We start from the raw sequence: 25903 nt of genomic DNA on the forward strand, positions 1-25903 counted from the left end.
ATGAGGGGCGCCCGAAGAGTAAACTTTAAGTAAGTACTGAATATTTTGTCACTTATTGATGTGCAAATGTTTAATAACGAAGAACATTAAACATTACTGTTGGCCACATGTCGGCAAAGTCATGTGACGTTAGTGACGTTTGTACTAACTTGGTTTTAAAGCCTTTACTTCAAAATATACGCCATTCAATAGCTGAGCTTAATCACAGAATGATCAAAGCTCATGTAGAAACAAACAAATGAACACAAGATTTTCTCCTTCATTTCTGTCAAACACAGCTGTATGACACGTTTCCAGCTGTTAGTATCATGGTTGCTAGGCAACCTGGGCAGCGCGACAGAGGCTAGACCGCCCATTTCACAAGCCTCGCACTTCCGGCCTTAGCGGTCTTTGAGTACGTGGTGCTTGTGGACGTTAAGGCTGCAGACCCTGAATTGGGATACAGCCTTTGATGCTTCTTTCACTCCTCTGTCTTCTCTGTCCAACATGTGGACATTGGCATCCTCAAAGAGTGACCTTTGACCTTTAGATGCAGATGGTTTAGGGCATAGGTGTCAAACTCTGGCCCGCGGGCCAAATTTGGCCCGCAGCCTAATTACATTTGGCCCGCGAAGCCACACCAAATTACTATCAGAGCTGGCCTACTGCTATTATACAGCTAATATATATATTGTTTAGTATTAAGCTTTGCTTGTTCCATATTCAGTTTTCCAGCAAAACGTGTTTGAGTCCATAAGAAAAGATTCATTCTTATATCTGGAGGAAGATTTTGTTTCAATAAATATTAATGTTAGCCCGCGACTTTGTTCCAGTTTTGAATTTTGGCCCACTGTGTGTTTGAGTTTGACACCCCTGGTTTAGGGGTTGACAGTATTGTTCAGTTTGTTTCTGATCCTCCTTCGTTGGTGTTTGATCTTGTTTTCTGTGCGTCTTTGCTGATTTGATGAAAGCCCCGTTGGGATAACCACATGTTTCTTTACATGTGTTCCTTCTGTTTCCCTTCTGGTTCCAAGTTTGACAATTTTATCTATTTGTATTCAGTTAGGACATCATTGTGATAATTGGCTGTTACACTAATGTCACTTCACACCACACGTTTGCCTGTTTGAAACAGGAAAATAATGCAAACAAAAAGAGATAAAAGCTGTTTCTTAGTACTTGTTGCTGCTTCATGTTCTGTGTGATAGTTTCCATCGAATTCACCAGAATCTGCAAAGCTTGTGACTTCCAGTGATGGACGACAGACTAACTAAAACAAAAGCCTTCCCTTTACGTGCAGTAAGACTTTAGACCAGTGGACGTCCTGCAGGGACACTCAGTACTGACCGCCACCACACACAAAGATACACAGGGTAAAGATAGACAAAAGTGGAAAAGCATCAGCAAAGTTTGAACAGTGTGTTTAATACATGAGTGAAACATCAGGTCTGTGGATGGTTTTGGTTTTCAGAAGATCGATTACAAAAACAGGACGTGGATCCTTAAAGTCCACGCCTTTATTCTCTGATTGGACGAGAGTAGAGTTTCATGACTCATAGTTCAAAGTAATCCTTATTTGTACAGAGCCTCAGTGGAGCGCCGCTCTTTGTGACATCATACAGAGCTGACAGTGAAAAAAGTGAAACCTGAGTTTTAGAGCAGTGTGAAGCCCGACGTCATGACCTGTAACAGCATGTATACTAGGGCTGCCACGATTAGTCGACTAGTCACGATTACGTCGACTATCAAAATCGTCGACGACTGATTTAATAGTCGACGCGTCGTTTGAAGCTTTGTAAGATCCCAAAAGCCGCAGGAATAAGTAGCAGGATTTCAGAGTGTAATAACGAACTGAAACAGAAGATGGCAGCACTGCATGTACAAGGATGCCAGCTGCCGTTAAACCCCGAAGAAGAAGAAGCAGCTGTGTCCCAGAATTCATAGCGCAGCCCAGCTCAGTTTCCAACAATGGCGGCAGCTAGTTAGTTTTAATATTACTCTTATTATTCTTTCTGGGTCACAAAATAAACGTTTAACATATTTTCAGGCGAGAATGTAGCTGTGTAAACCTCAAATATCTGCTCAGTTTATCAGGACACCACATATTTTCAAAAGCACTCCGACGTTTTCGGAGACGTCTGTTACCCACTAGCTCGATAGCTAGCCGGGGGCTAGGCTTACTAGAGCCGTGAGAACACCGGACTCCCAGCAAATCGTTTTCAAACCCACCGCCGTCTTTCACTACTCAGGTTAAACATGATATATGAGTCACTTAGATAACTTAAACATGTTATCGTTTGGCTTTTTTTAGTATTTTATTTGTTCCTGAGTAAATCGGTTTGTCTGAGATTAAAGTTATAGTTTTTACACAGCTGAATAAACGTCAAGCAGACAGCTGATTATCAGAAGTGTGAGATGCTCCAGAATATACTCCAGTGTCCTGTTATATTTTAGATAGAAGGAGTTTATTAAACTTCACCGAAACAATCTGCAAATGTCATTAACATTTAATAAACTATCATCTTGTCTTTATTTTTAGTTAGCACCTGAAACACTTAAAGCTGTAAGCTAATGATAGTTATATAAGAGCAGATGCTGCTGGTGCAATAAGCTGTATGGATGATGATCTGATTAGTGACTAATCGCAAAAATAATCGCTGACTAGTCGACTATCAAAATAATCGTTTGTGGCAGCCCTAATGTATATGATGTGTTATTAGCTTCTATTTTGGATTGGCTTTCATCATATAAACCCCCTGAGAATAAAACAGGCTGCATGTAAAATCCTTAAAGGGCTCATTTTACATAAAGATTGTTACCTTCAGTTCTTTCTTATGCTCGTAGTTCTGGACATAATTCTGAGAGCAGGACTTTTACTCAAAGCTTTCTTTGAGTTTCTGTTGGTACTTGAAGGAGAAATAAACTCAGAGTATCCACAAATCTAACTGTGACAAAAACAGGCACCGAGGCAGTCAATGCACAAAGCCTGACGTTATTGGTCGAATATTCAGCCACGCGCATGAGAAGGAGTACAGCTGACAGCGCCTCCTCTGTTTCTGACTAGCTTCATTTCCAGCTGACAAAGATGCCTGTGAAGGTCATCGTAGTCTCAGGAGCTTGGAAAGAAAAGCGTCTGGATGTTTCCTCCGACAAGATTGTCCTAAACACAAACTTAACAACGTAGTGCATGCAGCAGAGAGCACCAAGGAATGCTCCGACCTTTACATTGGAGAGACTTCATAAACAAATGGCACAACATGGAAGAGCCACCTCCACGAGACAAGACTCAGGGGCCCATTCAATTCAATTTTATTTACACAGCGCCAAATCACAACAACAGTCGCCTCAAGGAGCTTTATATTGTACAGTAGATCGTACAGTAATGCATAGAGATAAAAACCCAACAATCATATGACCCCCTATGAACAAGCACTTTGGCAACAGTGGGAAGGAAAAACTCCCTTTTAACAGGAAGAAACCTCGTGCAGAACCAGGCTCAGGGAGGGGCGGGGCAATCTGCAGTGATTGGTTGTCCATCTGCATCTAAAGGTCAAAGGTCACTCTTTGAGGACACCAATGTTAACATTGTGGACAGAGAAGACAGATGGTTTGAAAGAGGAGTAAAAGAGGCCATTTATGTCCACTGTGAGCGACCATCTTTGAACAGAGGCGGGGTTTACGACATCAACTCTCTGCCATCTATAATCCAGTTTTGAGATCCTTCCCAGACGCCTTAACGCCCACTCACATCCTGGGCCATCTGACCTCAGGAAATCACATGATAAGGTGGGGCCAGGTTTCACAATGAGCTCACCTGAAACTCTGGCTGATTGGGACCCACACCCAGTTTCACACCTTGGCTCAGGCGATTAGAGGATCATCAGGGGTCCTTTTGTCCCTCTGTGGGGGGAAACTCCTACTGGGTTTATATCTGGGACTCTCCACCATTTGACCTTAGAACTGAAGAAGCTTCTCGGATAAGAGGTGAAACGTCTTCTTAAGGTCAAGATGATTTCTTTCCAAGCTCCTTAGACATTAGAATAGAGACTTACTCTAATATTTAAACTCGTGTACTCATGTAACACAGTGTGAGCTCACACCATGTCACTTCATTGACGCCAAACAAAGTAATTTGGTGAGCTCACAAAGCAAGACATTAATTTCATCGTGAGTCCTTCACCAGAGTCGGAGAACATCTGAGTTTAAGGCGCGTTACAGTCACCTCGAAGAAAAGAAAAAAGTTAGTACGTGAAAAATGTTGCGGTTTGAAGAGAAGTATCCCAGCAGAAACGATTAGTCCGTCACATGATCAGATTTAAAAAACAGGAACGATTATCGATAATTAGGTGCATGGAGAGGTTTTTTTCCTGTTGGAAATGATGATCGCAGGTGAGGACGATGACAGTTACTAAATGGCCACGCTGTTCTCGATGCGCTCGGGGCTCAGGTACGGATACGGTAGCTCCAGCTGGCTGTTACGCTCTGCGATGGCGTCAGAGATGTCCCGGAGCTGTGCCTGCACCTCCTCCAACAGCCTGCGGTGAGCGTCCTCCCTGAAAATAGCCTCCTTGTAGTGACAGAGAGGAACCTACAGGGGGACACACACAGATTTAATCTTCAAAAACGTGACAAATAACGAGACGCATTACAATGATTTGAAATGAAAATGATCAGAAAGAGAACCTCAGAGGAGGTGCAGAGGGTCGGAGTGACAGGAGGATGGTGGGATAGGAGGAGATGGAGGCAGTGATTGGCTGTGGTGTCCGAGGAGGAGGAGGAAGACAAAAGAAAAAGCTTATGAAGAAGAAAAAATGTAAATGATGAAAAAGAAGAAGATGACAAAGATTTTGAAGAGGAGGAGTTGAGGAAGAAGTGAGTGTAAATGTTTTATGAGGAGTGGGCGGAGCCTCACAAAGTCGATGGCTGGCTGCGACAGCCCATTCAGCGCCATCAGGACGCGGCACGTCGTGTTCACATCTGGCAGGAAGGACATGATGTCATCTTCTGTGACGGCGCCTTTGACCTGCGGAGGAGGGCGCAACATGGCGACCGGACAGTTTGGCACCCAGAAGGCAAAGTCCAGCTGGAGGACAGCAAGAGAGAGGAGACAAACGTGAGGCGGCGGGACATCCTCAGCAGGAAGCCGCGTGCTTTTCCCATCTCTCGCAGTGGCCGACTCACCTGGGAGAAGTTGACGGCAGCGTGCAGAGCAGAGCAGGAGTAGATGAGCGCGGTGACAAACTTGGCCACTTCTGCTCTGGTGTGAAAGCGCTGAGGGAAACCTGTGCAGAGGCATCATAGTCACAATGTTCAGGTGAATGCATGCGTGCACATGTGTGTGCTGTGGGCGAGGGCGGAGTCAAAAAGAGCTGCTCAGTGTTCCAAGCACATAAATAACAAATGTTAATGAACATAAAAACACACGAACATGGAAAACTATCCTGTGGTCAGCTTTATATAATAACATACATATTTATCTCTAATTATTTAACCACTAAAATCCAAAAGTTTTGCTTTTAATATTATATCATTACATCAAACTATCAATATTTAATACCATACAGTGTCAAACACACATCTGCTCAGTATCATTTTATATTGGTGCAACTTTTCAGATCCTCCTCCACACAGATCCAAAGGTCGACACAGTTTGATGTCGGGTCCCTCTGCTCGTCCCTGCAGAGCCCCGTGATGCTGTGAGCTGACCTGTTACTCTTACATCCACCGACTGAAGCGCTGCCAGTGCGTGCAGCTCTCCATCAGGAGCTCCACCCCCCACCTACACCTCTATACCTACAGCCATCTCCACTTTACGCTTGCAGTTCCACTGCAGCATGAAAGGAGACTCAGCTCTCTCTAAGAACAACTAGCAGTCATTATCATTATTATATTATCGTGAACTAACTTAACGTGTAAACACAGTTTGCTGACAGAATCGTTTGAAACGGTGCAAAGTGATTTGGAGAAACTGCTAAAACGCACCATTACTGAAGCCGTGAGCGTTGATGTCTGTGAGCCAACCATGGAGCTCGGGGTCACGCTGCACCGCGTCGTCTCCATGGTAATACAGTTCCACCCAGCTGGTTACAAACCTGCAACACACACAGATCACAGAGGATCTCCTGTTGCCATCGGATAAAACATTTGCACGAGTGTTCGTGTTTCTCAGGTGTGCTCGTTTACCTGTGCACTGTGTCCCAGATCCTCAGAGCGTCCTGGGCGTAGAAGCTCTGCGGCAGTTTGTCCAAACCGCGGTCGCTCAAGTCTTCGGGGACGCACAGGGTTCGATAGGAAATCCTGGCCGATCCCCTGGAGAGGAGAAGGGGTAATGTCGCCAGACCAGAACCGACAGCCTGGAAGGACGAGACCAGGGAACACAACAGATCTTACTTTGCTTGTTTGTTCTCCTCTTTGTGGTTCCTGTTACTTCCTGCATTTTACCTGATCAAACAGTCCTTTGGAGGCCAGCAGCGACGCTCTGGCCCCGAAGTTTATCTTTAAAGATGTCTTGACGTGTGGCAGTAGCAGCTGTCCATAAAAGAAATGAGAGAAAAGACAGCTCAAGCCATTTAAAAGCAGAAATGATTGGATACAACAATTCTGTTCTCTGATCTCCTGTGGGTGAAGTCGAGCGAGCTGCAGGGGAGCGGGGTTTACCTGGTGCAGTGGGTGTGCATCTGGGAGCTGCCGCAGCGTGGCCACGCAGCACAGCTCTGCCATCATGTGAGTCCGCAGGTAATGTGAGATCAGCTGGTGGCACTGGAAGTCTGCACTGTGAACCCACATCTTAGCCAACAGCCAATCGTAGCCAGAGTCAGAGGGCAGGAAGACCGGGTTCTGAGGGCCAGGTTTCTGCTGCAGCTGAAGGACGGGACCACATTCCCAGGGTGAATGGGCTGAACTTAGACAACAGGATTCCAACTGAAGACAATCGTCACAGTCAGGTTTCTACATAACAAGCAAACCTGGATGGCGATGGGGAGCAGCTGCCCCTGCTGGTTCAGGTGGAGAAGGCACAGCGGGGCGGACAGATACGTCTGCTTTTCATTGATCACGTTGGCTGGAACACCGTCTAGAACCTCGTAGTCCAACAGGTAAATGTTGCCTTTCTGTCACAGCGAACAAACACACTGATTAAAAAGGGCAGCTGCAAATAACGCACAGCTGAAAGTCACAACAGCACACACCTGTAGCTCTTTTTCGAGGGAGGAGCCTTCAGGCAGGAAGGGGCGGAGCATGTCAGAGGTGACAGACAGGTTTGGAGGGAGGTGGCGGGTCTCACGCAGCATGAGAGGGTTGCTGCCGTTCAGACACTGGTAGCCAAAATACCAATCCTCCATCCAATGAGCCTTAACGAACCCTGAGAGACAGAATCAACCATCTCATTATTCTTTGTCACGGAGCCCGATCGCCGAGTCAGGAAGCAAGAAGACTTTATTTGTCACATGCAAGTTGCCCCCCCCCCCCGACATTATATACACAACACAGACATCACATGGGGAGACAGGTCGGACACCGGTAGTATTACGGAAAAACACTGAAATATAGACTACAATGGGAAAGTCCAGGAGGGGAAAAAAGAGACCTCTACTCATGCTGGGCTCCTGGGAGGAAAGCATGAGAACAGGAAACAAAAAAACTCCTCTGCACAGAAATGTCCACAGCACAGCAATATAGAGCACGTGACCAGCAACAGGGTCGGGTAGGGGGTGTAAGCCGGGGCGCACACAGCCATCCTGCCCAGACCCGCCGTGTCCTCCAGGAGGGAACAAGCATCGAAGGCGTTTGGAAAGGGAGGAGGGATGAGTGCTTATCAGTGTCTGTGTGTGTGCGTGTCCAGAGTTCAGCTGAGACAGTGTCCTTCACCCTGCCAGGCTAAGTAAACAGTCTTCCAGCCAACCCAGGTGGCCTTGCATGGAATGGGAAGAACAGACTCAACAGTCGTTATCAGGGTGTTGTTGTTCAGCTCCAGCCTTGAGCCCACAGCTGGCGCCGAAGGGATAGCCACATGATCATGGTGGTTTTTACTTTAGTGCGAACAACTCATGAGAATTTCAAAGCAGTTCTAACAGTCCAACACTGGTCTCTCAATCTCCCGTTGGAGAGCCGCGAGCTTCGCCATGATGTTATCAAACTTACGCTCCGTGATGTTGTCAGTCTTGTGCTCAAAGAGCCGATTCTGAGAACTCACGATCACAGTGAGCTGCTCCAAGATGTGATCCAATGTACTCTCAGAGGTCTTATTCTGAGTGTTCACAGCAGCCGTAAGCGTCTCCAAGCTCTTAACCATGCTGCACTCAGTGAGCCCATGTTGAGAAGCTGCACCTCGTCCCATCATTTCAATCCCAGCGGGCAGCCTTGTGGGGGGTTTGAACAGCCGGTTCCTCTTTCTTAATTCTCCGATAAGTCAGGGCCAAGCCAGCTCCGATCAGCAAGAACCCTGTTATCATGGTTCATAGGTAGATATCTTCAGCGTCCTCGATCCACAGTCCCGCCAGGCACACGATCCTCTGCCACCCGTCCATCGTGTATCCGGCAGGGAAAGTCCCTCCAGGGCACTCAGGCTCACCCGAGCCCAGACTTCTCGTTGAGAAAAGGGTGTCAATAGCATTCAGAGACCAGTTGATCAAATCCATAATTCTCTTTAGGTTTTAGAAACAGACTGTGAGAGAGTGTTCAGGGAAAGTAATACAAACGAGACAAGACAAGGACATAGAGGCTAAGCAGGGAAGATAAGGGAGAGGAGGAGAGGAGAAAAGTACGACCGCCTTCGCCAAGAGCCAAAGAGGCGATCGGGCTCAAAGAACTACCCACAAACACACTACAAGAGATACAACGCTAAAAAAAACCAATTACAGATGCTCACAAAACACAGAAACCTACAACAAAGCACAAAATAATCAAAAAGACACAAAACTACTAAAACATAAATACAAATGATGAAAGAACGATACAGTAAATACAAGAATAAAGACCCAGAATAACCACAAGGGGAAATAAAAACTTTGCAGCGATGTCCTGTAGCTAGAAAGGTTCAAAAACACAAAGATGAATGAGATGTGCTGCATTGTTTCTTACTGGCGATGCCATTCTGTTGTGCACTGTAGGTGAAAATCATCTCCAGCTCTGAAAAACTCTTCCAGGACTCGACTCGGGTGGTGAAGCCGTTCAGATAGTACAGGTTAGTAGCCGGACTGAGGACAGAGGGACAAACACAGCTCAAGCCAGCTGGTTCAGACCACATTTCATTCACAATGTGCACCAACTGTTAGCATTCACCTCTTCTGCGTGTAAAGAAGGTTTGGCCCGAGTTCAAACAGACTGTTCACGTCAACGCACTGCGGAGCGCCACCAACGAAGATTCGCCACCTGAACGAGAGACAACCAGTTTTCAAGCTGTCAGTTTCAAATTTTGTAGGATGGTAGACACCAAAAATGGCACATGTCATTCATCTCTGTGTTTTTGAATCATTCTAGAAAACACACACACACACATATACACATATATATACATATATATATATATATACATACATATATATATACATACATATATATATATATAAACACCCAGCACGCCCCTGCGGGCGGTTTATCCGATAGAAGGCAGGAGAATAAACCAGCTGTTCTCCACAGAACCAGCAAAGGTGTACTCTCAGTGGCAAGGGAACAATAAGAGAACAGCACCACCAAGGCTGGAGACGGAGCAATACTGGAAGAGCATATGGGAGAAGGATGCAACCCATAACGGCAATGCTCAGTGGCTAGAGGATCTGAGGGCAGACCACAGCGACCTCCCTGAACAGGGTCCAGTAACCATCACAGTGGCAGATATCCAAGAAAGAGTCTCCAGTATGAAGAGTTGGACAGCACCAGGGCCCGACATGGTTCACGCCTACTGGCTGAAGAAGCTGACTGCACTCCACGAGCGTCTGGCAGCACAAATGAACCAGCTGCTAGTTAACGAGAGACACCCGGAATGGCTAACTGAAGGCCGGACGGTCCTGATCCCCAAGGACCCCAAGAAGGGACCGGTCCCCTCCAACTACCGACCAATAACCTGCCTCAGTACTACATGGAAGCACCTGTCATATATATATATATATATATATATATATATATATATATATATATATATATATATATATATATATATATATATTAGGGGTGCAACGATACACAAAAAATCACGGTTCGGTTCGATATTTTTTCGATACAAAAAAATGTTCATGCTTTTTTAATTTGTCATTTATTAAAAGTATAAATATGTATTTAACTCAAAAGTACAGGTTTTAAATTTAATGTTGCTGAAACAACAAAGTAATAAAAAAAATTAATCTGATCGAGAAATCACTCATCTTTGGAAAAGAGAGTGTATTACAGAGAAATGGCTCTTTCCAAAATAAAAGCTATACTATACGCTTCTATACTATTAGCTAACTGCGTTAACGCACTAGTTCCCACCCATGTAATTGAGCATTGCGTGGCACATCCAACATACTGTTTTACTTTTGTCCATGACGCGCTTACCTTCAGGGTCATACGTCACATGAAAACCAAGATAGTTCCAAACGCCAGATCTGAATGAGGGTGGGGGAGGTTCAATTTGCCATGTTGCAACGAGCTTAGCTTCTGTCTTGCTAGCTTGCGCTGCGCTCAGTGGATCTGCGCTCGACAGTGCAGCCTAGGCGGAGTAGTCAAACGCAGATCCACTGAGTGTTCAACACAGACAGCATCGTCAGAAGGAAAGTTGATGAAATAAATTAAAAATTTTGTATTGTTCATACATATGCGTACCGAACCGAAAGCACTGTATCGAATGGTTCAATATCGATACGAGTATCGTTGCACCCCTAATATATACATATGCTTAGCCTCTTGTATATATGTATATATATATGACACGAACAGGCATGGAGACGCTGCGCAACATTCTTTTTTTCAGTATGATACTCTATGATGTCAGAAATAGCATATTCAATTTAGTTTTAATTATACAGCAGCAAATCACAACAACAGTCACCTCAAAGTGCTTTATATTGTAAGAGAAGGCCCTGACAATCATATGACCCCCTGTGAGCAAGGACTTTGGTGACAGGGGGAAGGAAAAACTTCCTTTTAACAGGAAGAAACCTCTGGCAGAACCAGGCTCAGGGAGGGGCGGGGCCATCTGAGTCCACTGTCAGAGGCCATAAGAAGATCATTTGTAACCTTCACTAAAGCTGTTTCTGTGCTGTGCTGAGCTCTGAAACCTGACTGAAACTCTTCAAATAAACCATTCCTCTGCAGATGATCTGTTAGCTGTTTGACAACTACTCTTTCAAGGATGTTTGATATAAAGGAAGGTTGGAGATTGGCCTATAATTAGCTAAGACTGCTGGGTCTAGAGATGCTTTTTGAATAAAGGTTTAACTACAGCCAGCTTGAAGGCCTGTGGTACATAGATTATTAGAGATAGTTGATCATATTTAAGATCGAAGCATTAATTAACGGCAGGATCTTCTAGATATTTCAGCCAGTTCTGCTCCAGCCATATGGGTAAAGATAATATAATACCCCATTTTAGCATTCAAGGTCATAGATCAAAGGTCAGATATCAGTGTGCTGTAAACATGTCATCGTGTTTGGATGACACCGGCCGCCCACAGAGTACAGCTCACAAACACTGCGTGCTGCCCCTCTGCAGGACTCCAGGATGTGGCCAGTCAGAGCGCTGTAAGAGGACCAAAGGTAAACCAGCATGCTAACACTGTGACATCAGGTACCTGATGAGCTGCTGCTGATGTTGCAGCTGTCTGAGCCTCTGCTGCTTCAGCTTCTCTTCTGTCTCCTCCTCCAGCAAACACACTGTGGACCAACAACAGGAAGAACTGCTTTTAGATTCAAAGGAAATGATTTGCATGGGCACACCTGCAGGATGATGTGAGGAAATAAAGAGGTTTTTGTGCTTGGGTCCACATGCCTCTGTTTCCTCCTAACGGTCATTAAACGTCACTCACACTTTCCACTCCGGAGCTCCACGTCGCCATCTGCTGGCCGCAGCCATCTGTCGCACAGGAACACCTGTGTTTCTGAGTCTGACCCCTGACTTTTAGACAGCCTGCAGACCTCCACTCTGCTGCAGTGCCAGTCCAGGTTTGGAAATCTGGTCTGAACCTCGAGCCGGAGCCGAACCAGAATCAGGCGACCCAGAGGACTGCTGGCCTGAACCCGGACTGGACACACCTGTGAGCATGACAGGAAGACACCGTCAAAATAAAACTCCAAGTACTGACCATAAACCATGCCCTTCAGTACTCCCAGCGAACGCTACAAATGAATGAATCTCAAAACTCACCGATCCTGGCAGGAGATGACTGTTGCCGTCGGTCACACGGATGGGCGGAGTCTCACCCTCAGAGCCAATCAGGCTAAGCCACAGGTGGCTAAAGGTTCCACAGGTGGGGCCAGGTGAGGTGTGAACGGTCACTTCAAACTCCTGACAGGAAGCCATTATGTTGGGCACAAAGTTGGACGGCGCCACCTGTTGGCCCGAGTGCAGGTTTGTGAGCCTTTCACCCGCGAATTAATATTTAAGACATGTTGTGACCTGTTTCAGGAGAAACTGATGGAGGAGGTTAAGCTGTTTAAGCCGAATCACCTGACAGACACAAAGACACTTCACCTCTGGCTGGAGGGATGATCAGAGCCTCACGTGGTGAAACGGCCGCTTCAAGAGTCTTTACTGAGGTTTCACCTGAAGCTCACGCTTCCTGTTTTATTTGTGAAGATGAGAATCGCCACCATAACTGTCAGTGTCACTATCATCTCAGGATCATCAGAGCTGCGTTAAGGTTGAGAAAGGCTACAGCGAGGCCCTTAAAGACGTTACACTTTGATTATTTTGTTGGAAAGTTTCTTATTTTCTCTCCATGTTTGCTGTCTTTGTTTTGCACCATGACACAGAGAAAACTTCGCTACGTCTCTGTGAAACTCATAGTGAAACTGCGTTACTTTCAGCTTTCATTTATCTCAGAAACAAAAACGACTCTTACAAACACATTTCTGTCTTTGTGCTGTGCAGGACTCCCGCTGATGCTGACATCAGCTTATTTGTTTACCTTGCTCACATTTGCCTTGGAAATGAAGGGCAGTTAGCGTGGGCTTCCAGCTAACACACTAGCTTCTCCTGACAGATCCACAAGCAGTAAACACTGCTCTCTTTCTTGTTAAAGGTCACGTTGTCAGCCTGACGAGGAAGCTTCCTGCTCCGTGCTTACAAACAGAAATCAGCCATAAAAACACCGGCTGCTGATTTTCCTGTTTCCTCCTATTTTATAATGTTAGAGATGAACCTACGAGTTACATTATCTACAGCGGCTCTGACCCAAGGGTACGTTTAAAAAACCAAATCATTTGTTTATTGGGTAGCAGGCCTCGTTTCCTATAAATAATCCGTAATGAAGAAGTCAGCGCAAAAATCCACTCAATATAAACTCTGCACTTATTTAGTCTTCACTCAATCCTCGTATTCGTTGGACGTTTGATTTTAATTGAACATAAAACAAAAAATAAAAACGTGAAATGACAAATTTAATTAAAAAGGAAATGTGATCATATTATATTGAATGCCATTTAACTGCTACATGAGAGGAAGAAATATATTACTGTCCTGAATTATAAATAACAAAAACTCAACTGACATTGAGTAAAACAATTAGACAAAATCAAATAAAATGTATATTTTTAAATAAAATAAATGAAAATAAAACTTATAAAATATCAGATTTAGATTCAAATTAAAGTTGGAGCGACTGTTTTTTAATGTCAGATTTGTATGAATGAGTGAAGCAAATGAATCAAATTTTGGTACAGAAAGACGGTCAGGTCAGCTTCTACTGGTGGGCCAGATTAAAGGAAAAATTTGCCCTCTTCACCCAAGAGGTGGTGGTGGTGGTTTGGGGGGGTCTCTCTGCTGCAGTGGGAATTTTGCTCCCACAAAATGAACAAAACAAAAGTGTTTGTTTACCTGTCAGAAGATTCTGGTTTCTGGTAATGTTCTGGAAGATTTCTGCATGAAAAACAGGAACATAAAAGAAACTATTAGGGAACAAGCAAAACAGAGTATACACCTGAAGGCCGTTAAAGGGATGGAGACAAACACCGGAGGCAGGTGTGTTAAGAAAAACTAAAGTATGTGAATAAAAAGCTGACTGGCTGAGAGAAACACACAGGTAAACATACCTGCAGAGTGAGCCTCCTCTGCTCCGGCTGAGCTGCCCAGGAGTTGCTTCTCTCCCAGGGTCTCTCTCTCACCCGAGCTCTCTGTTTAGTGCTCCGCCCATCAAGTCAACGGCACATCCTATTGGGTTAAAACAACACCTGAATAACAGGTACTGCTTTCCCGCGTTGTTTCCTTTGTAAACTGATTAATTTAAAATTTTAACAAGCATATAACATATCAACTTATGGATGAATACTGAGAAAAACAAAAGTGTTACCACATATTAACAATAATTACAACATTTTTTACGATTGCATTCATTTCTTCTATTCTATCTAAAATTGATACTTTACAAAAGAAACAAATACCCTAAATCAAGTGACGCATTTAAATAAACAAGATTTACATAAACGTGTAAATAACATTATATACTAAATTTAAAATGAAGTGTCTAAATATATGTCTTACTATCGTTTGTTCATGTATCATTTCAAATATTAACATAAATATGAACAACGGCTGCATGTGGGGTTCTATAGTGTAGCGGTTATCACGTCTGCTTTACACGCAGAAGGTCCTGGGTTCGAGCCCCAGTGGAACCACTCACTTTTCATTATTGTTTTTGCTTTTAGGTTATCAATGTGACTGTTGATCAAAACAACTGTACGACAAGAAGATTAAATGCTACATATTCTAATACCTGCCGGACTACATGCCGGTAACGTCATCACACAAAACGAAAGGATATGAAGCATAACATCCGGTTTGGACAGATAACCTTCAAAATAAAAGCGAAGACTATAAATCGTATTTTTCTAACGTAGCACAAAGGAAAGGATTCAGATTTGTAAAAATCGAAACCAATGTTTTTTTATTGTTTATAGTTTGTTTATTTATTGTTTAATATTCGTAAAACAAATATAAGGTTGACATGAATAAAGACATGAAAACCAGAAGAGCCAGTTCACCTGTAATCTGTCGCACGCTGTGGCAAGTGTTTCAACAGTGAGATGAGAAAGAAACGATTAAAACCTAAAACGAACATGGAGATGCCGGGGATTGAACCCGGGACCTCATACATGCGAAGCATGCGCTCTACCACTGAGCTACATCCCCACACGTGTGATCATATAGGACAGACAGGAGTATTTACTGGTAACGGAGGTCGGTGTACTTAAATTTTCCTCGGTTATGTTAAACATCTGAAGCTTTCCTTACAATGACTATTCTAAATGTTTAAACGGTGAAAACACACTCAAAGAGCTCTAAATACACGCATGTGACGACAGTGAAATATGAAACGTTGCGGAAAACCTGATAACATGATGACGAAAAACAGGCCTAATAATTCACTTTAAACCCTCCTGATATCCTCGGTAAGGCGCGTGAAAGGTTCATGTCACCTGGCTGATATTAAGAAGACCCATTCTCCAGCAGTTCACGTGTGATGTTTTCGCTGATACCGGATAAGTATGATTGGGAAGGAAACAAGTGACGTGAGCTGCGATGGCCGAGTGGTTAAGGCGTTGGACTTGAAATCCAATGGGGTCTCCCCGCGCAGGTTCGAACCCTGCTCGCAGCGGTATGCTCTCTTTTTTTCCTTAAGAGGCACATTGTTAACTTCACCTCACGCGTTAAAGTTAACTCTAACTGATACGTTAAGGTTAACTCACTATTTCTCCAGTGAAGTTCTAGCCAGAACCGACTAGTTTTCGTACATACATACCTGTGAACCTGTTTGGTCAGTCACTGGAAGAGCATCTATACAAAACCTGCTACATAAGTGCTTTATATATAAACACCTATGTACATATGGAGGGCCAGGAGTGACAAAACGAATTAATTACATGCACCATTTAATAATTAATTAAATGTTTCAAAGTCATCAAAGTCATTTCAAAGTACACCAGACTCATCTGTGTGATGATGATGCTTCTTCTTTTAAACTCCTTATTTGCTGTAGCCACACATGAGGGCCACTTATTCTTCAGCTGAAGGCGGCTGCTACAGCAACAACACCTTCCACAGAGAGCACATGCTAGCAAGAGAGCTAGTGTAGCACAGAAGCAGCAAAGAGCAAAGGCTCGTCAGTTTGGAGTTATTTCACACCTGTTACACCAACAGCTTTTCTTTGAAGGACCTTTTCTTCTTTATTTTCTTCTCCCAGCAGTCAGAGCAGTTGGGGCAGGTCTTCCATCGTCCTTGTATTTTTCCATCTCTCTGTACTGGAACTATAAGCACAGGATGGTTTCAATCTACCAACTGTTAGATTGTGGGAGAGGAGCACTTCAGCTGCAGATCTCTGTGACTAGAACTGGGTATTTCTCTCTTTGAGTTATTTGGATGGATGCAGCCTTGGCCAGGTGGAGCAATAACCCAACCCTGTCTGCTCTCATCTGCTACGTTCCTCAGTTTGATTAATATTAAGCTGTTGACTCTTTGAGTGTTCTGATGAATGGTTTGCCAGGAAAGCGACTTATTGAACAGAAGAACTTCTTGTAAGCAGAACCTAAACCTCCATGGGGACTTTTAGAGGACGAGCATCACAGCTCACAGCTTCGACCTTTGGGTATTGGTCAGATGTCACTTTCCTTCAGTCTGATCTTCTTTATGTTTCCTGCTGCTTGTCTGATGGAGAAGAACAGCATGAACGTGTAACTGAGGTCCAGACAGCAACAGAGAAGCTGAGTGTGCGTTTATGTAAGTGTGACGACCACAGACAGGATGATTTTCATCTAATACCACCAAACCGAGGTGAAGCTGTGTTTCCTCTGGGATAAGGAGCCTTCATGGTGTTGTGAACATGTTGTCTACTCCTGCTGTAAGGACAGAACTCCTCCCTTTTGGCAGGCAGCTGTGATGAAATTCATGAAATTGTAAGGTGAAGCCTCGGTTCAGGTGAGGTCAGGTTTGGGAGATAATGTTCAGCCTGCTCTCAGCATCACGAGGCCTGCTGGCAGAGGTCAGGTATCTCACAGCTCCACACGTATGCTCAGAGTTCGACCCTGCCAGGCTGCCAGGAAGCTGCTGCATCCCCATCACGTGATTTGTCCACGCCTCCAGCGTTAACCTTCATGCAGCCTGTGTCACAGACTTGAGGCAGAGGCTCTAATGAAAGACGCCGTGCTGGATCTTCGGGGTTTGAACTCTTAGACTGGAGTCTAAATATGAGAATACATCCAGCCCTGCTGCGACATGAAGACATAAGCATTGTTGTTAGGATATGACATGTGTTTTTATATGTTTATTAGCAGCTTTTCTGTAAAATCCTTTATTTTAAACTGAAAGTAACGGACAGGTGTAACTGTAACAAACGCTTTCACCACCAGGGGGCAGGGTTTCCTAAAAAGCGTCAGTGTGGCTGCCTCCTCAGTAAGGCGAAAATGCAGACGAGGGCCGAGACGAGGTCGGTGCAGCGGTCAGCTGAGCCTTTCTGTGAGCTGACTGGTTAATTACTGCTCCTAAACTGGCTGAATGTGTGGCTGTGATGGTGGATGGTGTGTCTGAGCTGGGAAACACTCCAGTCCTGGGACCTCACACAGTGTTTGCAAACCTGAGGCTGCTGTTAGCTCACATGAGCCCTGTCACACTTAATTAGACACTAACAGCAAAGAAAGGAAGTTGTTTTTACTTAAACCTTTTTTGCTTCTCTGAGCTCGTGTCTGTCCACCGCATCAAATCCATCCATCTCTGTACGGGAGGGCTGTGACTCTCGGACTGCTCTGACCTTTGTCTTTATGCTGGACGTGACTAACAGACTCTCTGGTGTCTCAGTCAGGGCTCCAGATTTTTGAGGACTTGTTCTCAGAGCCCTTTGATTGATATTTATGACAAACCATTTTCAGCTGTGTGCTTGTCTGCTCTTGCTTTGCTGTCGGGGCCTGGGAAGTTACGGTCTTTGTTCTGCCTGTCCTGGAAGTTTGCACTACATTTAGAAACGGAGCTCACGGTAGCAGCTCCATCCTCCTGGAATCATCTGAAACTGACTCTCACTGCATCAAATCAATTTTATTTATACAGCAGCAAATCATAACGGCAGTCTCCTCAAGGCGCTTTATATTGTAAGGTCGACCCCACAATAATGCATAGAGATAAAAACCCAACAATCATATGACCCCCTATGAGCAGCACTTTGGCGACAGTGGGAAGGAAAAACTCCCTTTTAACAGGAAGAAACCTCCGGCAGAACCAGGCTCAGGGAGGGGCGGGGCCATCTGCTGCGACCAATTGGGGTGAGAGAAGGAAGACAGGATAAAGACATGCTGTGGAAGAGAGACAGAGGTTAATAACAGATATGATTCAATGCAGAGAGGTCTATTAATACATAGTGAGTGAAGAAGAAACACCCAGTGCATCATGGGAATCCCCGGCAGCCTACGTCTATTGCAGCATAACTAAGGGAGGATTCAGGGTCACCTGGTCCAGCCCTAACTACAGTGGGGCAAAAAAGTATTTAGTCAGCCACCGATTGTGCAAGTTCCCCCACTTAAAATGATGACAGAGGTCAGTAATTTGCACCAGAGGTACACTTCAACTGTGAGAGACAGAATGTGAAAAAAAAATCCATGAATCCACATGGTAGGATTTGTAAAGAATTTATTGGTAAATCAGGGTGGAAAATAAGTATTTGGTCAATAACAAAAATACAACTCAATACTTTGTAACATAACCTTTGTTGGCAATAACAGAGGTCAAACGTTTACTATAGGTCTTTACCAGGTTTGCACACACAGTAGCTGGTATTTTGGCCCATTCCTCCATGCAGATCTTCTCGAGAGCAGTGATGTTTTGGGGCTGTCGCCGAGCAACACGGACTTTCAACTCCCGCCACAGATTTTCTATGGGGTTGAGGTCTGGAGACTGGCTAGGCCACTCCAGGACTTTCAAATGCTTCTTACGGAGCCACTCCTTTGTTGCCCGGGCGGTGTGTTTTGGATCATTGTCATGTTGGAAGACCCAGCCTCATTTCATCTTCAAAGTTCTCACTGATGGAAGGAGGTTTTGGCTCAAAATCTCACGATACATGGCCCCATTCATTCTGTCCTTAACACGGATCAGTCGTCCTGTCCCCTTGGCAGAAAAACAGCCCCATAGCATGATGTTTCCACCCCCATGCTTCACAGTAGGTATGGTGTTCTTGGGATGCAACTCAGTATTCTTCTTCCTCCAAACACAACGAGTTGAGTTTATACCAAAAAGTTCTACTTTGGTTTCATCTGACCACATGACATTCTCCCAATCCTCTGCTGTATCATCCATGTGCTCTCTGGCAAACTTCAGACGGGCCTGGACATGCACTGGCTTCAGCAGCGGAACACGTCTGGCACTGCGGGATTTGATTCCCTGCCGTTGTAGTGTGTTACTGATGGTGACCTTTGTTACTTTGGTCCCAGCTCTCTGCAGGTCATTCACCAGGTCCCCCCGTGTGGTTCTGGGATCTTTGCTCACCGTTCTCATGATCATTTTGACCCCACGGGATGAGATCTTGCGTGGAGCCCCAGATCGAGGGAGATTATCAGTGGTCTTGTATGTCTTCCATTTTCTGATGATTGCTCCCACAGTTGATTTTTTCACACCAAGCTGCTTGCCTATTGTAGATTCACTCTTCCCAGTCTGGTGCAGGTCTACAATACTTTTCCTGGTGTCCTTCGAAAGCTCTTTGGTCTTGGCCATGGCGGAGTTTGGAGTCTGACTGTTTGAGGCTGTGGACAGGTGTCTTTTATACAGATATTGAGTTCAAACAGGTGCCATTCATACAGGTAACGAGTGGGGGACAGAAAAGCTTCTTACAGAAGACGTTACAGGTCTGTGAGAGCCAGAGATTTTCCTTGTTTGAGGTGACCAAATACTTATTAACAAGATAATCGACCTCTGTTGGAGCAGCGTTCAGATAGCTGCTCTGCTCTGTGTTGGTACAGGGCATTGAAGATGATAACAGTGGGTGGATTATATTCTTAAACTTAGTTACAGCGCTTTCAGAAAGACATCTACTGGGATAAAGTCTACTCTCCTCTGCTGTGTAATCAATTATTGTAAATGTAAATGTTATCAGGAAATGATCAGACAGGAGAGGGTTTTCAGGAAACACTGTTAAATGTTCAGTTTCTATGCCATATGTTAAAACAAGATCTAGAGTGTGATTAAAGTGGTGGGTGGGTTCTTTTACATTTTGAGAGAAGCCAATTGAGTCTAATAACAGACTAAATGCCATGTTGAGGCTGTCATTCTTAGCATCTACATGGATGTTAAAATCACCCACAATAATTATTTTATCTGAGCTCAGAACTAAATTAGATATAAAGTCTGAGAAATCAGACAGAAACTCTGTGTAAGGCCCAGGTGGACGATAGATGATAACAAGTAAGTGTTTCACAGCTGGGGTGGACGAGGCTGAGCATAAGGCTTTCAAATGAATTAAAAGTCTGTCTGGGTCTTTGGTTGATTAATAGGCTGGTGTGAAAAATTGCTGCCACACCGCCCCCTCGGCCTGTGCTTCGAGGTTTCCAATCAGAGGACAGATGGGTTTGGCTGTCAGAGGGATGCTTTACTGAGCTGCAGGTCATGGAAGGGTAATAGAGTTTGACGCTGGAGGATCTTTAGGTAAATATCTCATAAGGCTCATACAAGCTAGGTCCTTTAACTTTTGGTAGCCGTTGAAAGGATACAGTTGTGCAGAGGCGGAGCGTGGCTTACTGGGCTTAAGCCCGGGTTGTTTTGTCAGAAGCCCGGGGTCTTTTGTAGTGTAATTTTTTCATAGTTAGATGCCTGGCTGACAACTGTATAAAACAAAAAGTACACACAATATTCGAAACACATAGTGCACACTGTGGGAATTTATGACTGTGCGTGAATCCCCCCTGATATTGGTATGATCTGAGCTCAGGCACTAAGCGACTGAGCGAGGGGGCGGGGCAGCTGCTGCCTGTGTGTGCGCTGTTGGAGAAACGGAGCTAGCCATACTAAGGAGAGCTTAAGTTTGACCAGGTACCAAAGCAAATCATTTGTACTGTACAAATAATGTAAATATGACGGTGCATCACCAAAGATTGATATCAAACTGATCACTTGACCCATGTTACATTACTTGCTCTTCAAGTGAATCAACAAATGGCGAAATGAAAAGCCGAACAACAACAATGCTGTTTCTTTAGAGAGTCTTAGCTTACGTGTGTTTATTTCATATTTTCAGTTCTTACCCTCCCCGACTAATTCGGTTTCAGTTATGTACTGAAATATAAGAATGGACATTAGAGGCTTCTTTCAAAGAAAAAACTCAGGTAAATGTTATTTTATATATTATGCTTTGTATGTTGTTCAGTATATTTCTATGCAAAACAAGAGGGATTTCAGTACACAGCAGGATATTCACATTTGTAACCAGATATTTACACTTTAGGGAGAAAACATAAAACATTTTTACTGCACAACATCAATTTAGAGTAAACTTTTGTTTTAGATAAATATTGAAATATCTTTTGAATGAGTAAAATGTCAGAATAAAGAGACAGAGCTTCTATTTTAATCACTTTGATCAAATGTAGGAGTACATATACACTAAGTTTGTTAATTAATAAGAAAACTGCAGACGATTCCATTCTGAGCTGAAGAAGCTTCTGATTGGTTCGTAGAGTCCATGTGAGTAAACTGGTGGCACAGCTGTGGATGCATATAAGACAAAACACAGAGGCTGTTTCTGTGACATGGGAACATCAAGAGATGTCAACAAAACAGCAGGAACAGAACTGTGGAGCTCCATAAGTGTGGCTCAGTTTGAATACAATTTGGTGCCATTTACAATTAAGAAATACAGACAGTTTCTCTCTTTACTCTGAAAGTTAACAAATATGTTTTTATATTTATCTAAAAAAAAACATTTAGTCTGATTTGATGTTACAATTAAAAAAGTGTTTTTATCTGAAGAGTAAATATCTGGTTTCAACTGTAGATTTTATGATTGTCAGCACAAAGAGGGAACAAGAGCAGGTGAGACACACCTGTTAGTCACATGGTTGTTTGCCAAAAGTATCAGCGTATCACAGGTACTCATGTATCTCGTACCTAGTGTTTCTTTTTAGGTTTGTTATTTTTCAAATTCTATATTTATCAAGTTATGCAGCTTGTTTGCACAACAAGGATAAATAATTATATAAACTTTTCTCAATCTAAACAGTGGACTTTGGTATTATTAAAAAATAAGTGTAGTGCAGGTCTATGATGATTTTCAGTGCTGCTATCATCTAGTTCAGATTCTGGTTCTGTCTTGGTTAAGTCCTCAGTAGTCCTGATTTTGAACTGTTGCAGTCCTGTTTTAATTCTGGATCAGTTCTGGGTCTGGTTGAATTGGGGTTTAGTCCCTGTGTCTTGATACAGCCCCGACTTTGTTCTGCCTCGCTGCTTAATTGAAAAACTAGTTTAAGGTGTCCTGCACATGTGATATATATTTTTCCCTCTATGAAGTCATTCTTTTTTGAACAAAACTCAAAACAGAGCCAATTAATCTTTCAGTCATTTCTAACCCCCCCCCCCCAAGGGGAAAAAAAAATCCCACATGCATACTACCCTTTTGGGCTAAGCCCCGGGTGTTTCAGATGTCTGGCTCCGCCTCTGCAGTTGTGGTATACCAGTGTTCAGAAACACCATTATTACTTTAGTGTTACTTTAACACAAAATCAGGGTTGACCCGGGACAGCTGCTATGAGTCACACTATGCAGGCCACACTACGCTGTGCTCGCCGCTAACTAAGAGCAAAGGATCCAGAATTTGTTGCGCTGGCTGCTGAGCTCTGCTTGTATATCGTTTAGTAGCGGCCGCTCTACGTGTACTAGATCCACCTGATCCTTGTCGTTTCAAAACATGTATCTCTCTGATTTTATCTCCTCTCACGGTTAAGCGATAAGAGACGTGAAAGGGCATTTATTCTTCCATGACCTACAGCTCAAAAGAGCGCCCCTTCGACAGCCAAACCCATCTGTTCTCTGATTGGATATTTAAATTTGTGATTGACATGACATTGACCAATCAGCTGAAAGGAAGAAAAATTGGGTCAAAATTTGTACTTGTAAGTTGAAACTTGAGTGCAGAGTTTCCTCAGTGTGGCCTGCTCCGGCGACTGACTTCAGACTGATGTTAAATGTCCTGCAGGCTCCAAACGCTCAGCGTGTTACCGTCACGGCTCTTCCACGATGACTTTTGCGGCTCATAAATGTTGGTTGTACTTGTATATTTCTTCTTAATACATTTGTTGTGCTGTGTGTGAGATTGTGTCTCTCAAGGGTCATATTATACTGGGTAGATTCATGAAATGAATTGAATTACCTAAGCTACATGCATGACTCCATCATATTCCTCCTTCATCGTGCAAAATGAAAAATATGGTTTTATAAATAGCTTTGTGTGCACAAACTGGTTCCAGCTCTGCAGTGTAAACGGTGCTTTTCATTGGTGGTAATGTGATGTAAATGTATTCAGCTGCTGGAGGGTTTTCATGGAGAATTAAACCTGAGGACTCCAAAATTAGAGGAACCCCTCTGAACGCTGCACTGCTGCGTCTTCATTTACATTTTGATCTGCGACCTCTGAATCATCGTAGCAGTGACTGAGCTTTTTCTCTTGTTGCCACACAAACGTTCGCTCTACTGTCAGCACGGTAATACATTAACCGCCTTTACACTCGCAGCCTCTGCGTGTGTTTACATGCAGTTTAGCCGGGCTGCACGCATGCATCAGGATCACCGAGGTCAGACGGCCAGAGTCTGACGTCAAAGCATGTTCAGATGAGACACGACAGGTGAATCGGGAGAAGATTGACAAAGATGTCAGCCTGACAGGCTCTCAGCTGGTTATGAGCTAAAGAAACAGTTAAATGTGTAAAATGTGCCTTTGCATCACTGCTGGAACATTTTCAGCAGCTCAGCTGGTAACGTTTGCAGAAAGTGCAGTTTAACCCTGTAACACCTACCGTAGAACCAAGTCCGCTAGAGCTTATCTTTATATTTTTACATGCTGTAGTGCCATTTGTGGGAGCATTTCAAGTTACTATACATCAATATAACTGTTATAGCCCAAATTATAATAATATGTATGCATTAAGTGCATAGTAACTACATAAATTGCAAAAAAAAAAGTGCAATAAACTACAAAAAAATTGAAAATCGTTTTTGTTTTGTTTTTTCCATATATTGCTAGTTAGAGGTTTTTCAGCGGTTTATCCCTCAAAACTGTAAATACAAAAAAGTTGCACAAAATAGTTTCCAACCACGAGAAATTTATTTTGAGTGTCTTCATAGTTTTATTGTTGAGATACACCAATTATATACTGCAGGAAAAACTAAAATAAGTATTATAATGCAAATTTGCAAAAAAAACAAACAAACAGCATGTGCATCAAAATAAACTATTTCCAGCAGTGTGATTTAAGTTCTAAGCATCCCTGAAATAATTTCCCCCAGGGATCAATAAAGTATTCTGATTCTGATTCTGATTCTGAAACGACACAGAAAGTTATAAAGTCAAACATGACTTTTAAGGACACCAGTATAGGCTTATAAGGGCCTTGAAGGTAAAAAACTACATTTTCCGCTGACCGGCTTTAAAGGGTTAAAACCTGTCTGTCCTTTCAGTGATGAGTCAAAGTCTGCTTTAAATCAGGACACACTCTGAGAAGAGTCCAGTTCAGAGTTTTTAGTAATGAAACGAGTATAAGACACTCCTGGGGACTGGTTTCCTGGTCCAATGAGAGCTGTGGGAGTACCATGGGGGAACAACAAGTCATTTACTGTGAAAATAAATAAATAACAGATTCTTATTTTTTTTAAAAACCCTAATGAAATAAGACACCTTAAACAGACAGGCTTGGCTGGACAGACGAACTCAGAGGACAAAGTAAAGCTGTTAATGGAGAATCCGGCCAAACGAGCAGGAAGATACACAAAGCTTAATCCTTCATCTTAGACCAGTGCGATGATCGGAGCAGTTAAAGGTTCACAGATTTTTAACTTGGCTGTCCGCGGCGGCGGAGTCCAAACTTCATATGAACATCGGCACGTGGACTGATTCCCTTTATACAACAGACGCCCTGCTGTCAATGCCAAAGTGCTTTTGAACATTCACTCTGATGGCTGCGTCGGAGAGCAAACTGGGGTTCAGCGTTGGGCGTTCAGGGATCAAACCCCCAACCTTCCAGTTATTAGATGAGCTGCTCTGCCTCCTGACCCACAGACCCGAAGAATCGAGCCTTGTTTCCCCGTTAGCCTGGTCACCACGGCAGGCATGTCCCACTGACAGCTGACAGGCCAGACATTCAGGTCGAGGTTATCGAGAGCCCTCAAAGGGCGTTGGATGGGACAAATGCTCGCACACCTGGAGGGTCAGTGCTCATTTGCACGTATGAGCTCTAGAACTGCCACAGTGTAGGATGGGCCATCAGAGGAACCGTAGCTTTAATGAGCCAGTGTCCGTTTCACTGCGTGCGCGTGGACCTGTGCGGCTGAACCTCTGAGACAAACATGTGGTACTGACAGGAACTGCCCCGAGGCCTCGTCCCAGGCGGACACGCCCAGAACACCCCAACCGGCTCCTTCGGGTTTGACCTGAGCAGTACACAAACATCACAGTGACATCAGGTCGAGTGGACGGCACAGCTGAGCAGCATTGGCTGATGATCCTCCCATGCCAGCCAATCAATAACAGCGGGGCGTGGCTTTCTTTAGTGGGAGGATCGT

General features: G+C 43.9%; 1 protein-coding gene and 3 non-coding genes across 4 annotated transcripts; 2 read left to right on the top strand and 2 right to left on the bottom strand.

Annotated features, from left to right (window-relative positions):
- Window positions 1-1384: 1384 nt before the first annotated feature.
- Window positions 1385-12478, bottom strand: LOC113030614 (hydroperoxide isomerase ALOXE3). Its single transcript, XM_026182215.2, has 14 exons — window positions 12317-12478; window positions 11979-12204; window positions 11745-11826; window positions 9259-9348; window positions 9058-9173; window positions 7167-7339; window positions 6945-7088; window positions 6637-6840; window positions 6421-6507; window positions 6163-6332; window positions 5962-6071; window positions 5161-5261; window positions 4892-5062; window positions 1385-4567 (listed from the first exon to the last, which is right to left on the bottom strand). The coding sequence occupies exons 1-14, from the start codon at window positions 12470-12472 to the stop codon at window positions 4388-4390; spliced, it is 2010 nt and encodes a 669-aa protein (XP_026038000.2). The 5' UTR covers window positions 12473-12478; the 3' UTR covers window positions 1385-4387.
- A 2233-nt stretch (window positions 12479-14711) lies between these two features.
- On the top strand, window positions 14712-14784 carry trnav-uac (transfer RNA valine (anticodon UAC)). The gene has a single exon. It is a non-coding gene; the product is annotated as a tRNA-Val (tRNA).
- Window positions 14785-15226: 442 nt separating this feature from the next.
- Window positions 15227-15298, bottom strand: trnaa-cgc (transfer RNA alanine (anticodon CGC)). Its single transcript has one exon. It is a non-coding gene; the product is annotated as a tRNA-Ala (tRNA).
- Window positions 15299-15682: 384 nt separating this feature from the next.
- Window positions 15683-15764, top strand: trnas-uga (transfer RNA serine (anticodon UGA)). The gene has a single exon. It is a non-coding gene; the product is annotated as a tRNA-Ser (tRNA).
- Window positions 15765-25903: the final 10139 nt, after the last annotated feature.

This window comes from Astatotilapia calliptera, chromosome 10 (assembly GCF_964374335.1).
Source record: "Astatotilapia calliptera chromosome 10, fAstCal68.1, whole genome shotgun sequence".
NCBI lineage: Eukaryota > Metazoa > Chordata > Actinopteri > Cichliformes > Cichlidae > Astatotilapia > Astatotilapia calliptera.